The following is an 18,366-nucleotide window of genomic DNA, read 5'->3' as shown; positions in this document are numbered from 1 at the left end:
CTAATAGAACCTGTAAGAACCTGTACAACACTAACATGTCCATGAAGTAGGCAAGATCACCACTAGACCATGTAAGTCACTGAAACAGGACTTTGGTGGAGGCAATTAAAGTCACCAAGAAAATAAAACATATTTCATATGAAATATGAAGAAAAAATCAGACATATTAAGCACATGATTAGATGGTAGGAGAATTTGGATATTTTGCAAGTTAACAGCATCAAATATTCAACATTGAGGGGCTATAGGCAAGCACAGCTTATATATATATATATATATATATATATATATATATATATATTTTTTTTTTTAAATGTAGGTATTATACTACTGTGGGCAGTAGTATACTGCAGTGAATAGAGTGCCAGACCTGGAGTCAGGAAGACCTGAGTTCAAATCCGGGCCTCAGACACTACCTGTGTGACTCTGGGCAAGTCACTTAACCCTGTTTGCCTCGGTTTCCTCATCTGTAAAACGAGCTGGAGAAGGAAATGGCGAGCCACTTTGCCAAGAAAACCCCAAATGGGGTCACAAAGAGTTGGATACAACTGCACAGCAACAATAGCCCAAACAACCCAAAGAGCAAATTTTGCCTCAGTGCATTACCTGTTTAGATAAAATATTTTTTCCAGAAGATCTCAAACTGTTTTAGAACTACTTCTGGGATCCTTTGTTTTATTCTTGAGTATGGCAATTTGCTTCCTTTCAGCATTTATGACAAACAGGTTGGGCTGGATGTTCAACTTTCACACAACTATCCACATAATCCAAGGAGCAAATTTTGCCTCAGTGAATGTTTCTACCCAATGAAGATTATTGAGAAAATTTAAAAGGCCAAACACTTCTTTACAGAATGTTGTTGGTTGTTCTTCATTCTCAAAGATGACCCAATGACATTACAAGAATGATGTCTAAGTACTCCCAAAAGGCTAATCTATTCCTGAAAAGTATGTAGAAAGGAGTTTCATGGGCTGTGGGAATTAGAATAATGATGCCCAAAAAAAGGGAACAAAAGAAAAGTATCAATGAAACATTTCATCATTGAAAGAAGATGCAATAAAATAAAAATGTTTTAAATGTTCAGAAGAGATTCCAAGATTCAGAGGAAAACAAAGAAAAGTGAGAGATAGCTTTGAAATAAACACAATGACTTGGGTATATAGTTTTTGAAAAGGCAAGCTGTATGCAGTATGATTTGCAGTTTCTTTATCTGTTATGTGTGCATGAAAATGTTCATGTTTGGTATCAACCAAGAAAAATTAAATATTATAAAAAGTATGTGCATACAATTTTGCAAACAGCATCACATTTTTCCAATTATTTTAAAGATGTTTTATACTCCTTGATCTTCAATTAGCTCTGACTCAAAACTTCTTTACAGTTAACTTCTCCTCCCCTATCTTATACATATTTATCAAGTAAATGCTCTGCAAATCAACACTAAAACACACTAGGGAGCTCCTCTTTAAAAGAAAACCATCCTGGGCTACAGGAAGACAGGCATATTAATACACCATTGCTAGAGCTCTGAATTGGTCCAAATGTTCTGAAAAGCAATCTAAATATGTTTAAAAAGTGACTAATTATGTCCACATCTTTTGATCAAGAGATTCTGTTTCTAGGTATATGTGCCATGGAAATCAAAGACAGAAAAGAAAATCCCACACATACAAAATATTTACTGTAGCACTTGTCATAGCAAAGAACTGGGAGGAAAGTCCACTGACCAGGAAACTGATCAAAAATGTATGTTACTTTAGTATAAAAGGAATATTGCTGCACTTAAGGAAACAATCAATATGAAGAATTCAGAGGAACTTGAGAAGACTTTTACAGGTGCATGTAAAGTAAATAAGGAGAAAACAAATAATGATAAAAATGTAAAGAAGGAAGAGGGGTGGAGACCCTGAATACTATAATCATTATAATAACCAACTTTGATCCTGGAGAAGAACTAAGAAAATGCTTCAATGAAGAGGTGAGGGGTTTGGAATATTGCACATAATGTATGACATGGTTAATGTGTTAGGCTGGTTTTGCTGAACTGTTTCCCCCTTTTTCTTTTTTAAATTATTTGTTACAAGGGAAGGAAGGTGGGGGAAGGAATCTATTTGGAAATTAATATATAAAAAACCAAGACTTTTTTCGGGGGGGGGGGGCAGGGCAATGAGGGTTAAGTGACTTGTCCAGGGTCACACAGCTAGTTAGTGTCAAATGTCAGAGGCTGGATTTGAACTCAGGTCTTCCTGAATCCAGGGCCAATACTTTATCCACTGTGCCACTTACCTGCCACAAGACATTAATTTTCAATTTAACAAAAACATTCTCTGTTAGAGAATCCTTTTATGGTGCATTAAAAAAAATACTCCCTAATAATCTATTCCTGTAAAAGGTATGAATACATCTCTTAAAACAAGCCACACCTAATTCAGTGTCAAGGTATGCTGCTATTGTCAATACTTTACCAACAACTATCATAATACACAAGGAAGGAAGGAATTCCCAAGCTACCAATCAGTTGATAATATCTAACGGTTAACTTAGGAGGATCAGAAAATTATGTCTGGGTAAAATGTATGTTCTTTTACATATTATTTATCCAACATAATTGGATATTTAGATCATTGCAGAGAACTAGGGAGGGGGAAAAAAGACATCTGGACTGTAAAACTATTAGTAAAACTATTTTAGTTTAGTAAACCTAAAAAACATGTCACAAGACACATGAGTTAAAGTTTATGCATTTTACTCAGTCTTTTAGACCTTCACGAAGAGTCCATTATCTCTTATCTTAGCCACAGTTTTAATAAACTTAGTGATCTTAGAGGAGAAATGGGTAGAGAAAAACATATGGGCGCAACAAGTGATAGGTAACAGCTAAGGGGAAAGAGAAGAAAAAATAGGCCCAAGAACTCTAGAATTTGAGTAGTTTAGAATCAATTGGTGAGATCACTATATTACAGAACAGTATAATAACTATTTATGACACTCTGCCATCAAGAAAAGATTAAATTACATTCAGTTTACACTCATTAAGTCAGGCAAACAGAAAACATTTTTAGAAAAGATCCATTTAAAAAAGACAAAAAAAAAATGTTACTTAAGAGGGAGACACTTCAATTATCCTGTAATACAGATGACTGCTCTTTCCCAATGACATGAAGAAGGAAAATCAGGGCTATGTCAGCAGCAACCAAACATGAATGCTGGATTTATTTTGTGGATTAACACAGCAACAAACATAGTGTACCAATACAAATGTACCTTTCTCCTTACCTGCATTTAATTGACATAGTTGTGCAAAACTGAACTGACCCTCAAAGTGGTCAAAGACAAGGAGGCAGATGGGATTAAGTATCTTCTGTATCTATTTCTCCATAAAATGGTTTCCAGTAATATTATCAACAAACCATAATAGCTTGATCTTAAGGACAAGAGCTTTGTCTTAGTTTCTTGATATGCAGTTTCTTAAGACTAGAGGATCCTAAAAATTAACTTAGAACTTCTACTTCCCTACCAATACTAGGTGAGTCATTCCCATACTGAAATTCAAAGACTGGCCTGATAAGATACAGAATTGAAATGTAAGTAAAGCAGAATGTTTTCCTTTTTTTGATTTTAAAAAATTGACCAGAATTAAAATAATCTGTAAAACTGTCAGACCTTGAAACCAAACAGATTTCTACTTTATGATTTCCAAGCAGTACTAGCTCTTAAATAAATTCGTGCCTGTAAGTCTGTATTTACCAATGCATGTAACTATAAGACACTACTATAAAGTGGTGACCTTGTTTGTATGAGGTTGAGTATGGTATAGCAGAAGAGCACTCAGGTTGCCAAATGAGGGTCATTTTTACTCTCTACAATAAGGTCAAGAAAGAGACTTATATTCTTGGATCTCTGAGGTCCCTGCCATTTTGGCCTCCCTTATTACTACTTCACAGAAAGAGGTAGCCCTTCTCAATGCCAGGGCAAACCTCTGCCTGTCCACATGATCCCATTCCATCCCCTCTTCTCCACCGCTCTGTTTTCCCTCACTTCCCATCTGATTACACTACTTTGGGACTTGTCTGACTTTTCTACCAAGCCCCAGGAAAACCTCATCATCCAGTCAGATCCCATCAACCACCTCATCACCCCCCTCCCCCGACTTCAAAACCTCCATTTAAGGAGAGGGCTCAGTTCAGAACCTCTCCTCATTTTTCACTTAGCTGCAACTACTTAGATTTGTGACTTTTCCACCATGTCCCTGCTTTCCCAGACTCCCCCAAGGCTTTTCAGCTCCTTTTATGTGCTGGCTTCTCCAATTAAATTTTAAGTGCCATGTGAGCAAGGATTGTCTCTCTTTTTTCCCCCCATAATTGTTTCCCCAGAATTTAGCATAGTGCTTGGCACACACTAGGCAATTAATAGTAACTGATCCCCACTCTCTCATTTACCTTCTGTTTTCCCCTGTCTATTGACCACTTGCTCTTGCCTCCCTCATCCATAAAAAAATCTTCTTGATCTATCTGTGCCCCTTACCTTTCATCCTCTATCTCTCTTCCCTTTCAGGGCTAATGTCCTTCAAAAAATGTTCTGTGATCTCTGCTTCCACTTGCCACCTTCTTACTCTCTTTTTAAATCTCTGCAGTCTGGATCCTGACCTCATCATTCAACTGAAACTGTTCTCTTCAAAGTTACTGATGATCTCTTAATAACCAAATCTACTGGCCTTTTCCTCAATCATAATCCTTCTTGAGCTCTCTGCAGCCTTTGACACTATCACCACTCTCTTTTCTTTGATACTTTTTTCTTTCTAGGTTTTTGTGACACTTCCCCTTCTTGGTTCTCCTCCTATCTGACTATTCTGTTATAGTCTCCTTGGCTGGATATTCATTAAGGATGTGATAAGACTACTCCACAAGCTCTGTCTTGGGCCCTCTTTTCTTCTTCTATAATATTTCACTTGATGATTTCGTTGGCTCCCATGGATTCAAGTACCATTTATATACTGATGATTCCTAGATCTGTTTATCTAATACTAACCTTTCTCCTGACTGCCAGTCTCACATCTTCAATTGCCTATTAGATACCCTGAAATGGATGCTTCATAGACATCTTAAACTCAAGATGGTATGAAAGAATCAAGTGAGGCTTGTTTGTAGGCAATAGAGACTGAGCTAGCAGAAAAGGAGAAATTGAAAATATGTGAAAGATTGGGCATGACAAAGGGGGCAACATATAAAGGAGTTAGGCTTAGTAAAGAATCAGGCCAGCCCTTCATGTGAAGGAAAGGATAATGGCAAAAGGCATATTAGTGGTATGAGATCAGGAAAGGGGAATAAGAGGGAGCACACGATGAATGGCCTCAATTTTTTCTGTAAAATATGAGGCAATCAGGTCTTCAACTGAGAGAGTGAGAGGAGGAGGAGCCAGGGGAGGTTTGAGGAGGGATGAAAAGATTCAGAAGAGCCACTGAGAGTGAGATATATACTACAGTACTTCTTTACTCCTATCAAAGTCTTACTTTGCACATGTTAGAGTTCTTCCTACTAGACTGTAAGTGCCTTAAAATCAGAGATATTTTTCATCTTTCTATATTTATAGGTACTTTAATGTAGTGAATACTTATTTTAAAATTTTACTTTATTTTATATGCATGAAAATTGATATATGACTTGGGGGAAACAGGGTTATTCTTTTAGAGTGTGTTTTAAAGTAACAATTCCATTTTCATTAAGACATGCATTCATGCATATAAAATCAGGTAAATATTACTCTCGTCTTGTCCCTTTTTTAGCAACACAATCTTTGTGTCCACAAGACATTAATATGTTAAATATATTAGTCCTTTTTTCTATGATTTAAAGAAAAGAAAGGAGTAGTACCTAACCAACGATCACAATTACATACATTTGCACAGCACTTTAAGGTTTATGGAACAGTTTCCCTTCAATTTTCTAGGGTAGGTAAGGCAGGGATTTTCTTTATTTTACAGGTAAGGTAACCAAAACTGAAAAAAGACATATGTTAAACACACATATCACATAGGTACAAATGAAGGTTATATAATTTTTCCTAAGTCAGGCTTGTCAGTGTGGTCTGTGGTTAGTATTATTATTCTTCAGTACATAACCATATATTTTTTTACTTTTGAAAGGACTTTTCAAAACACTTTAGCTTCTCTCTGAAAAAATGTCCAATTTTTACCTTCACTATTTTTCTGGTGATGCAGTCATGGAACCTACAGTTTTTAATTTTTTAGAGTCTGGTATTCCATGACTTCATCAGAATCCTTAGTTTGAGTCCCATATCTGTTGATTATATTCTCTGTGTGAATTTGAGCAAGTCATTTAAGCAACCAGGTGGTACAGTGCATATAGAGTGCCTGGCTGGGAGTCTGTGTGACCCTGGACAAGTCACTTAACCCTATCTGCCTCACTTTCCACATCTGTAAAATAAGCTAGAAAATGAAATGGCAAACCTCTCCAGTATCTCTGCCAAGAAAACCCCAAATGGGGTCAACAAAGAGTTGGACATGACTTAAAAAAAAAAATTAAACAACAATTAGGGAAATACCATAACAAAAGAGTATTTTATTTACATTAATCCAATGGCAATGTGCAAGATAGAATGACATTTTTGGAGTGTATACTTTGTTTAAAAAATTAATAAATTTAAAAATCAGATCAATGAAAAATTACAGAGCATATAGTATGTGCAAGCCAACTTATATTTCAGGCAGCTAGGTGGCGCAGTGGATAGGGCACTGGCCCTAGATTCAGAAGAACCTGAGTTCAAATCCAGCCTCAGACAACACTTACTAGCTGTGTGACCCTGGGCAAGTCACTTAACTCCAACTGCCTCACCAAAAGATAAATAAATAAATTAATAATAATAATAATATGTGCAAGATATTGAGCTAGGTGATGAAGTGTATAGGAAAAAGAAAACGTAGCACTTTTCCTCATGGAGGTTACGGTAGAAAAAATAGCATATACATAAATGCCTATAACAAAAGGTAGAACATGACAGTGAAATAAAAATAAAAATTATTATGTAAGTACAAGAAAAGGATCATAGAGGCGTTTAGATGTTTGAGCTGGTGAATCTTAGAAGGATGATTATATATTAAACAACTATCTTTGAGACACTGAATGATATAATTTAGTATAAAAGTCTTCAAGGAGCTTAAATCATTTGTACTTACTCAAAAAGTAGATAGTCAGTTTCTTAAAATGAATATGAAAGCCCACATGCCAAAGGACTGTCACATGGGGGAGTCACAATTGTACTAAAAAAAAAAACCTAACAACTTATGTCATGGCAGTAGCCCCAACATCATTTGCAGGGACTGAAAAAAAGTGCCTAACTCTGAGGTACCTGAACAGAACCACAGAACAGCAGTTTCAGGCAAGAGGTTAGTTTCTTCTTTGATTTCATATTGTTCAGGATACCAGGTGACCATCCCTCTTTCTAAGATAAGAATAACCAAATGGCTGTACTGATAGCAAAAACAACATTTTGGCAGGAAAGTAAAAAATAATTTATATATGATGAGTTAAGATTCTATCAGCCCCAAATAAACTGGCAGGTGAATTTAACTATACAGACAAAAGAAGATACAGTGCCTTCCTACAATGTAGTCCTAGAAAAATGCCCATATGCCAACTTTACTTGAATTATCTTAAAAGGTACAAAATCAAAATTTATGTAAAAAATTGCCAAACCCACATAACAATATGTTGTAAAAATTACAGATGATTAAAATGTCATGGAAACCCATTGCTAAGTTTTTCATCAGTTAAATATTATTATTTATATAAATTACCAAGTACTGGTATTATACTGGGTAACCATTTTTACATTTAGAAAAGTAGATTTAGTAGAATTGATATACTATTAATAAATAGTAGTTCCGATTTAAGAATAGGTTATATTCTATTAAGTTTGGACCTAAGTTAGTGGTTGGTACTCTGAAAACATTTTCCCACAGAAACAACATTATATGTAGTAGTTAGGTTTAGAAGCCAACCCCAAAAGCCTATTTAACTCATAATGTAATTTCAGTATGGTTTTATTCTAGATTATAAACTCTATAATGTTAGGAACCTGATCCAATTCTCTTCTCCTCCTCTTGTTCTATTTCCCTTCTAATTCATCCTTTATACTGCTATTAGTTTAATTTCCTTATGCACAAATCTGATCATGAAAAACCTGGCATTCAAGGCTCTTCACCAACAACATCCTACCTCTCATCCTACCACTCTCTAACGTCCCAAAGCCTCATCTCACATTACTTCCCCTCCACAGGAGCTACATACCAGCTAAATTATGCTACCCAATGCACTATTAACACACACATTCCACTTTGTGCTATGTCTTTGTTCATACTGTTTTCTGTACATGGAATACACGACCTATTTCTACTTCTTGAAATCCTTGTTGTTGTTCAGTCACTTTTCAATAGCATCCAATTCTGTCATTTGGGGTTTTCTTGGCAAAGATACTGGAGTGTATTGCTATGTCCTTCTCCAGCTTATTTTACAGATGAGGAAACTGAGGCAAGCAGGATTAAGTGACTTGCCAAGGGTCACACTGCTAGTAAGTGTCTGAGGTTGGATTTAATCTCAGGAAGAGTATTCCTAATTCCAAGGCTGACATTCTATCCAATGCACCACCTAGCTGCTAGAAATCCTAATCATCTTTTACAACCTAACTCAATAATTTGTTTTCAATTAAATCTTCCCTATTTCCATCCAGTTAATAAGGATCTTCCCTCACTCTCCTTTCCTACCTCCCCAAACCTCATATAGAACTTAAACACATTATAATCCTTTGTGTGTGTCCCATCCCTCTATTGTAAGGGTCCTTAACCTGGGGTCTACAGATAGATTTCAAGGAACCTATGAACTTAGATGGGGGGGGGGGAGAAATTACATCTTTATTTTTACTAACTTCTCATTGAAATTTAGCATTTCCTTCAATCATTTAAAAACATAACTCTAAGAAGGGATGGAGACAGCTAGGTGGCACAGTGGATAAAGCACTGGCCCTGGATTCAGGAGGACCTGAGTTCAAACCCAGCCTCAGACACTTGACACTTACTAGCTGTGTGACCCTGGGCAAGTCACTTAACCCTCATTGCCCCACAAAACAAAACAAAACAAAACAAAAAAGAATGTGAGCTCCTTAAGAGGCAGGACTGTGTTTCTGCCTTTCTTTGTAACCATCACTTAGCATGGAAAATGCCTAAAATGCTTGGAGGCTGATGCTTGCTTGATTAATGTCCTTTACCATCCTTCAGCTACAGAATAATTGGAGACTTCCCCACTCCAAAACACATTATATGATTTTATGAACCCCATGTTCTGGAATAGGCCTGTGTATAGGGTTAGAGTAGCAACCTAAGGTAGTTTACGAGTTTCTATCTACATAAACTAGGAATACTCTTTAGTTCTGGCAAGTTTCCCAGTCACCTCCTTTTTTTTCTTGCCCTACTTCCCTTTTTACTGACACCACCTGCTGCTCCTGACCAAGGTTTCTCCTCTAGCCCACCACAGAACAACATGCTATCTCCCACACAGCCTGAGGGTTTTTTGTTGGTTTTTGGGGGGAAGGGGGGAGGAATGGGGGGGGGTTGTTAGCTGCTTGTAACAAAGGAGGAAAAGGAATTAAAACATTCTCTCCTTTTGCTCCTCCTGCCAAGAACCACTTATTCCCCAACTCTTCCATTCACCACATTTCTTTTTTTCAACTTGGACCCTGTGTGGAAAAAAAAAGTCAAAGATACTTAATTGTGTAGGTCTCTGTACACAGAAGTACTAAATCAAGATTTCTCTAAATTTCAAGAGAAAATCAGGCTATTCTGTACATTTCTTCTGTGTAATTACAGATAGAAATAGTGATTCCAAGTTAAAGGTTAAGATAGGGATGGATACATAATACATGGATAGATAACTGGAAATTATCTTTGGGGTTAGGTAAGCCGACATATTTTGGGATGAAGAAAGGTCACCTGTGGAACTTATTCTTACCTCCTTTCCTCCACTTCCTGCTAAAAGTTATGTCGCTACATACTCTATCCCAACAAGGTAAGAATCAGAGACTAAGCAGGAATTTTTAAAAAGTAATACAGCCCAGGGCGGCTAGGTGGCGCAGTGGATAAAGCACCGGCCCTGGATTCAGGAGTACCTGAGTTCAAACCTGGCCTCAGACACTTGACACTTACTAGCTGTGTGACCCTGGGCAAGTCACTTGACCCCCATTGCCCTGCAAAAAAAAAAAAAAAAGTAATACAGCCAATGGAAGAGTAAGAAAGGGAAATCTCAACTCATTACAAGGAAAGAAAGGGAGTTCCTATGTCAAAAAAAAAATCACTCTAGAATAGTCATTGAAAACTGCTTCCATGTTATAGATATAGCTATAAGTGTAGAGAGAGACAAAAAAGAATAAACCCAGTATATTGAAGATTGGAGTATGTGAGAATATGCCCCTGCTGTGTGAGCATGTGACCACCTTCAACCAATCAACTTGAGGCAATTGGTTTGGTGAGAGGGTTTTGGGAGTTGGTGGTTGGAACCTCATGGGGTTGGCAGCTCTGAGTTCTCCTCGAGGGTAGGTTAGGTTTTCCTATTCTTTCAGAAACACTTGTTCTCTCTTTGTTAACCTCTAATGTATTTTAACAAATGTTTAATACCTAAACTGTTGTCCTTTCCCAACAAAGGGACAGATAGGGTAACCACACACATTGAGTCTTACCTGTCACAAGTACCAGTCAAACTAAACCTTGGCTTCAGCAACCCTCAAAGATATTTTACTGAATTATTAGGTCACTGACATACTGAAAGATGTAAAATGAAAGGAATCCAGTGTTCCAATAAGTTAAATCTCTGATTAAAAAAAAATCAACTTTTAATAAAAATGTCTATTTTCCCACCAAAACACAAATTATACATAGCACAACCTTTATCCAAAATTCTGCTAACATAGCAACAAACAAGAAACTCCAATAATGATGATAAGCCCTCAGAATTTAAAATATATTTTTAAATCCACACATTAATCCTCAAACAGGAGCTCAGAACCAATTTCCTTCTTAGTTTTGACACAAGCTTAGTTAAAATTTGAAGTCCACAGAAGATTTAGAAGCAAAGAATTGAATATGAGGAGAGCTGCTACTATAGACAAATGTGCTAACAAGCAGTAGAAGTTGTAATTGATACTAAGGGAGGAGAAAGAAAAATTATAAAAATATAATTCATGATTTCAAAAAACATGCGTTCTGAAATCATTTTGCATAAACAGTCCTACCCACCTCAACAGCCCTGAAGGTATATCATATAATAATAGCTATATAACAGCATAGTAAAATAATTGAAGTTCCTAATCATAATGCTGGATCATCAAGAAATTATGTTCAGTATAACTTTTTTAGAAAGATTTCCATGCAAAATGTTGGCTTTAGGTTTAGGTACTTAAAAGGGATGTCTCCAGTTCTCTGAAAAACTCATTTATTTAGACTGACTGTAACCCAAAGTGTTTCAGAGACTTGAAGTTTTAATATATATATACAATTTCTGTCTTTTTCTTGCCCAGGAAGAAAATTGTTTTAAGTAATCAAAAGAGCATAAGCCAGTCTCTTAAAATCCATTTAAAGTTTTCTGTTATGCTTCAAGTTCTAAATGTTAAAACTGGGCTCTGGAGTCAAAGGTCCTGAGTTCAAATCCAAACTCTACTACTTTCTCTTCCTGTATAACCTGGTTAGACCATTTAACCCATATGCACCCCTTTCCTCATTTGTAAAACACTGGGGTTCCTTCCATGTCTACATCTATGTTCCTATGATCCAAAAAGGTATGTTTCCCTTATGACAGTCTGGTAACATGAACACAGTTTCATCCTCTAGAGCAGGGCTTCTTAAAATTTTCCCACTCATGACTCCTTTTTGCCTGAGAACCTCATGTATATAAAATAGGTATACAAATCAAACATTTAGTGACAAAATTTTCATTGGGAAGATCACATTCAGTTTAAGAAGCTTTGTTCTATAGTGAATATCAACATTATAGTGGGGAAAATGCTCATCTTCCTCATTAATATCAAAGAAAATATTTTAATCTTAAGGAAAATGGATATGTTTTGAGCAGTCACCATATACAATTCTAGTAAATCTTGGGTTCTAGCCTTAGCTGCAATGCTACCATAAGCAAGTCACTTAAATTGAGTCTCTTAATGAAGAATCAATATTTACCATCTCTTTTACTAATGACAATCCAAAATATATAAAATGTTTTAAAAACTAATTATAAAATGATGTAAAATTATAAGCAATTATATTAAACTCATGCTATTTACTAATACTATTTATCAATTCACCTATAATTATAAGCAGTACTTAGTTTACCTTTTATAAAACCTTAGTGCTTGAGATGGGGAGGGGAAAGAAGGAGGTAAAAACTTTTTAATTCTGTATCTTAATTAGCATGGCTACTTGATATGTAAAAATGCCCTATTCTACAGATCAATTTCTTTATATAAATGAACTGGTATTTTCTTCATGTATAATGTGAATCAGCTATTTTTAACTAAACTTTTAGAAAAGAGATTAAAAAGGTCAGATAAAAGGAATTTGATTAATGTCCAGCAATATCCTGTTTTAGTTAAGTATATTTTAGATGCAGGTATTTTATCCAAAAAATAGCATGGATCTCAGGTTTACTCATTTATACAGTAATAACATTTTGTCCACCAGAGGGCTCCAATTATTTTTCTATATACAAAATAGAAATAAAATGAAAAACGGCAATTTGTAAAAATAAAGCACATGCCCCCAATAATACTACAAATTCAAATTAATTTCATATTATATCACCCCTGTGCTAACATGGAAAACAGAATTCTGTTACATCCTGCTAGCCCCTAGTAGTAACAAAAATGACACTTTATATGGAACTTTCCTTCAAAGATATAAAAATACTTTACCAGAATTCTTTCATTAATACCCAACTCCTCTTATAGGTAGAAAGGTGTTACATTACAAAAGAATCTTTTAAAGGACAGATTTGCATTAAATCTAATTCCCCCCCCCCCAAAGGTATTGTAGTCAAGTGATTCACCCAGCAGTTCAAAAACAGCATACGAAAACATCTGTTGAAAATACAAATAATTTTTTGCTGGAGAACTCCTCCCACTACTCCAAAAAGATGAATTACATTCCTGTCTACACGACTGATGTTCTTTTTGACAGCAAATAGTCTTATGCTGACTTGACCTACAGTCATCAAAATAATACAAGCTATCATTAAGAACCAGAGTGAAGCATTAAATTCCCCCACTAAGAACTGTATACTGTGAATCAAATTAAAATATGGAATATTTTTATGATTCACTTCCAAATTATACTGATTTTTATGTTTAATTCAAATTTCTTTCAAAAATAAGTTAATTAACAATTAAAGTGCTAGAACTTCCTTAGTCAAAGGACCCAGTAGTATTTATTTAAAAGTAAATAAATACTAACAGAACTAAGTAAAAGTAATACAGATAAAATTAGCCACATAAACTTAAACTCTTTGAGTCTGAGTATCTGCATATGTAAAATGGGGATAATCATATAAGCACATTTTACAAAGTTGTTGTGAAGATCAAATGAGATAAATTACTTGAAATACTTTATAAAGCACTATGTAAATAAAACAATTAGTACTCCTAATTTTTTAAAGTGCCAAAACAACAATACAAAGTGACCAAAAACAAAAACCCAACAAACCCTTACTTAAAGGATCAAAGATCTAGTGCTAGAAACAATCTTCAGTTTGTAGTGGAAAAAAAGGTATGCCATGTGGCGAACAAAAAAAAATTCTTTTAATAGGTAAGTCACAAGATCACAAAAATACAAAATCAAGACTTAAAATGTGTTTTAAGTCTCACAGTCATAACCAAAACCTTTTTTAAAAAGATGTTTTTGAAAGATCAGTAGATTTAACAATGACTACAGAACTTTAAGAATGAATTATCAATTGATAGAAGCATAAAAGCTCGATAGCTCCACCCTGTCTCCAAAAGAGTACTTTCTCAGATAACAAGCATTCACTACAACAATGTAAGTATAATAATAATAGTTACCTTCTAAATATATGTCTTACTCTAATATCAGAATTTTGTACCTTTGGAATTCTTGAAATTTGGTCAAATGAAACTCAAGTGTACTAATTCACTAGTGTGGTAAAAACTTTAAAGGCTTACAGGAATGTAACATATGCGTGCTTATCAATTTAAGAATTTTGTTGCAATAAAACAACTTAGTTTCAAAGGTATAGTTTTGGCTTTTCAAAGTCTAACAAAAAATGTGTGAAAAAAGCTTCCACTGGTTTTGAATAATCAATGTAAATATAAACTGACAGTAAATTATTCATCCAACAAGTCTAGCAAATCTGGAAGTAACCAATCTACTACTTGTAACTAATATTTAAACATGAATTATTTCAGAAAGTAACTTGGGTTGTGAATCCTGGACTAATGTTAAATTAAAGGATACACTTAAGTAATTCTCAATGTTTGTAACAAATAGAATCTTAACAGCTTTAAATTACAATGGTAAAATCTCAAGACCCTTAAAATAATTAGAAAAACAAACTTCTGAACGAGTTAATTTGGGATGGACCAAAGTGCCCATTCTTAAACATCCACATCAAGGTGTTACATGCATGTTACATAACATTGCTTTGCCCTTGTTGCACATCCCCTTTAATCAAAAGATCTCAAAGCACTAGAGAACACCAAGGCCTTACAACAATGTCAACCTAAAAAATATAAATTGGACTAGGTTTATGTAAAATGTAAAAGCTGATGTAGCAATGCAGCAAAATAGTCAATTAAACCCTATAGCCTTCCTTCCAAATCCCCGTATTTGACCTGCGGCTTCTATTCCCTATCTCTGACCAAAAAACAGTATTCCCAAGTCATCTGTAACAGGGACAATATTGTACATGATGCTACGCACATTCCAGTTTTTCTCCAATGGTAATCACCAGGCCTAGATAATAGCAACATTATTTTAATTGCATGTTTATTTCAATATGGTTTTTGTGACAGAATAAAGAAAACTTGGAGCTTTCAATACAAAAAATGGTCATCGTAATTTTAAAGACAAAACCTTTTGCTGGAGTTCCAATGCCCCTTATACCAACAGAGTACTCACCACCAAACAAGAGAAAAAGCACTAAACAGCACTACCTAGAGACCCCTCTAGTCAACTTCAGGAGAGTGAAAGATAAGATAAGACGTCCTGGCATCCTTAATCAGAGAAAAGGGCTTTTGTCATGTGTGAGTTTAGGATGTGCATGGTGTTGGGAGGGAAATTAAAGGAGAACGCAAGGACCTTTTTGAAGCTTGGGAAGGAAAGGTTTCCATCTGAGGCCAACTAAAGCAGGAACTTACATTCTGTATTTATACATCATGTTAAATGAAAAATCAAGAAAAATCAAGAACTCTTGTAAAACAAATGTCGGCAGGTACTAAATTATTTTTCTTTCCATTAAAAAAAAAATGCCAATGCAGTCTCCTGCTGTGTAATAATTTCTATTGGCTCTTAAGGGGTTCAATATTCTATAGAATACAATAAACAACTAAAAACTACCACATTTCAAACAAGATAATTAAGCTCATCTATGTTAACTACAAATCTATTTTAAATTAATTACTCATCTTTATGCTTTTTACCATACTTGCTTATATTACTGCAAATGGCATGTAATATCAAAAACCCATTATAAGCTTACAAGGCCATTCTAGTTAGTTAACAAAGTCACAATCTTAACCTTTAAAAAACAAAAGCATCAATAAACAAGAGTATTTTTGTTTCAAATACTAAACATGTCCAAATTCAAAAATGTATGATTTTTTTTAAAGCTAAGGATATAGTAATATAAAACATTTGATAGTTACAGGAAATCATGGAAAACTGATGTAAATTTCTAACATTATGACTGTCCTATTTGGGGAGATTCTCTTAATATCTTAACATTCCTTTTGTCCAGACACATATTAGCCGGTAAACTGCTGGGGTGGGGGTGGGGATTGGGGGGAAAATAACTAACTACAACTATAACACAGAGCATAATATAATTTTAACTAAGAAGTAGTAGTACTTCACTGTCCTTGGAAAATGTCAAGTTTGCAGCTACTGCATCAATGATTTTATCGTGTTATAAAGACCGGATTTTATTTTTCCTAATGATCAATTTTTATCCAGTATATGGCATATCAATTCTCTGGCTCTACCTGGTGTCACTGACAATTTCAGAAACATTAATGTAGAAGTGTTTCTTATATTTGGTTCTAGAGGAAACAGGAAGATCAGGGTTTTTTTTTCTACTAAAGCTCCCTACTTCTCTAATTTGCTCATGATTCTCCAAACAAAAACACCGGTAGAAAAAGGGGGGAGGGGAGATCAGAGACTGCAACTTTAGTGCTCTAAATCACCAGACGCTGTGGTTTCCCAACTATTTCCACCAAACATCCCCTTTGCACCCAACACCCTTCCTAAGTAAATAAGACTGAAATATCATCTTAAACAAATAATAACACATCTTTCACTTACCATATCAGCCGGAACATTGCTGGACATCTTGCTGTTTGATAGATACCCTGATGATTAAACAAAAACACAGAGATCTTCAAGCCACACAAATAGCTCCTCTGCCAATTTTGACAAGTTGGTGATGTGCTTTTAAAGAAACTTGTTTTAAGAAAAAGATTGTTGGATTGGTTGAGCTTCTGACGGGAAAGAAAAAAAAGAAACAAAAATCCACAGGAACTGTCTCTAGCTGTGTCAAGAGCAAAACTCCAGAGATGGCAGCAGATCCCTGTCAGCAGCAGCAGCAGCAACAGTACCAACCGTGCCAGGTAGACCAAGCCGAATGAGACATGGACATGAAGTGGGGTGGGAGGGGGTTAAATCTTCCTTCCTCCTTTCCCAGCCCAGAGAATGATTCACAGTGGCTCCCGAGTCAAGTCCTCATTAAGCAGGAGAAAAAATGTCCCGATGTGTACATAGATAACTATGTAGATACACATTCAGGGTAAGAAATAGCTGGAGAGCCGGACCAGTCCCAGAGCACCCAGAAACACGCACAACTCCCGGACTGGGAGCCTCCAAGATGGAAAAACCCTGGGGGTGGAGGTGGGGTGGGGGGGGGCAGGCTGGAATATCTCGGGCAGGGGGGAGAGGGAGGGACCCAGCAGCTCAACTTTCACTCCAGGGGCTGGAGAGGGGTGGGAGGTGGGGGGTGAAATTTAGAAACGGGGCAGAGAGAACCTTTAACTTGTGAGTGGCAGAAGCGAAAGTCCCGGGGGAGGAGAGAGGAGGGGGAGGGGAAGAGGTGGGAGAGAGGAGGGGGCCGGACCGGGTCGGACTGGGCCGGGCCGGGCGGGACAGGAAACCCCCGCACTCCCGGGAGGATTAAGCGGCCGTCGTAGTCGCCCACAGGCAGCAGCGGCAGCCAAGCCGAGTCTTCGAAGTCATCGTCTCCAGCTTCTCAGGACTCTTTTCTTCTCCTTCTCCTTCTCCCTCTCTCTCTCTTTTTCGCCCTCGTCTACTCTCCCCTCCTCCCCCGTCCCTCTAGCCCTGAGTGAGGTGGATCAAGGCCGGACGCCGTCTGGGCAGCAGTTCTCCCCCTCTCCACAGCCCGGTTCCGGTTTCTTCTCAGCGTTCTCTCCTCTTCCTCCTCCTCCTCCTCCTCCTCCTCCCCCAGCTGCTGCTGCTGCTGCGCCTCCACTTTTCAGCCCGAGACGCAGCAGCCACCTCCTGTCATCGCCTCTCAAACCAACATGGCGGCTCCGGCGAGCGGCGGGCGGCGGCGGCGGCTGCTGCCTGAGTCTGGACTAGGGAACACGGAGAAGAGTTCTGCCGCCCCACTCCGCCTCCCCTTACTCTTCCTACCTCCCGCTGCCCCCCTCCCTCCCAACCACCAACACTGACTGCGTCACTACGGAGACCACCCTCTAGCATCACGGGAATTGTAGTTCCCTCTCCAGAGGGGGCGCGCTTGACGAGTCTTCCTCTCCAGACTCACAAGCCACGCCTGAACCCTAGCAATGGTTGCTAGGACAGAGAAGCTCTCTGTTTCTGGTGCTGCCGAACTAACTGCTCGCTTAGGACTTTGGGGTGACTCCCGAGTTATTAAAACAACACTAATAATAGCTAGTATTTAACGTTTGCATAGCACTTTAATGACAACAGCAAGAACAGCATTTATATAACGCTTCCTATGTTCCGGGCACTGTGCTAGGTGCATTATTTCATTTGATTCTCACAGAAATCCTGGTAGATAGGTGCTATAATCTCCATTTTACAGTTGAGGCAACTAAGGCAGGCAGAGG

At 37.0% G+C, this 18,366-nt stretch overlaps 1 protein-coding gene across 1 annotated transcript in view; it reads right to left on the bottom strand.

Moving 5' to 3' along the window:
* UBL3 (ubiquitin like 3) overlaps window positions 1-17,658 on the bottom strand; it is a 92,466-nt gene extending 74,808 nt beyond the window's left edge. The window contains exon 1 of the mRNA XM_043991864.1: window positions 16,586-17,658. Coding sequence (XP_043847799.1) covers window positions 16,586-16,612 — 27 coding nt within the window. The 5' untranslated portion in view covers window positions 16,613-17,658. The remainder of the gene's footprint in view (window positions 1-16,585) is intronic.
* Window positions 17,659-18,366: the final 708 nt, after the last annotated feature.

This window comes from Dromiciops gliroides, chromosome 3, assembly GCF_019393635.1.
Source record: "Dromiciops gliroides isolate mDroGli1 chromosome 3, mDroGli1.pri, whole genome shotgun sequence".
NCBI lineage: Eukaryota > Metazoa > Chordata > Mammalia > Microbiotheria > Microbiotheriidae > Dromiciops > Dromiciops gliroides.
This window is presented reverse-complemented; position numbering and strand designations above follow the sequence as displayed.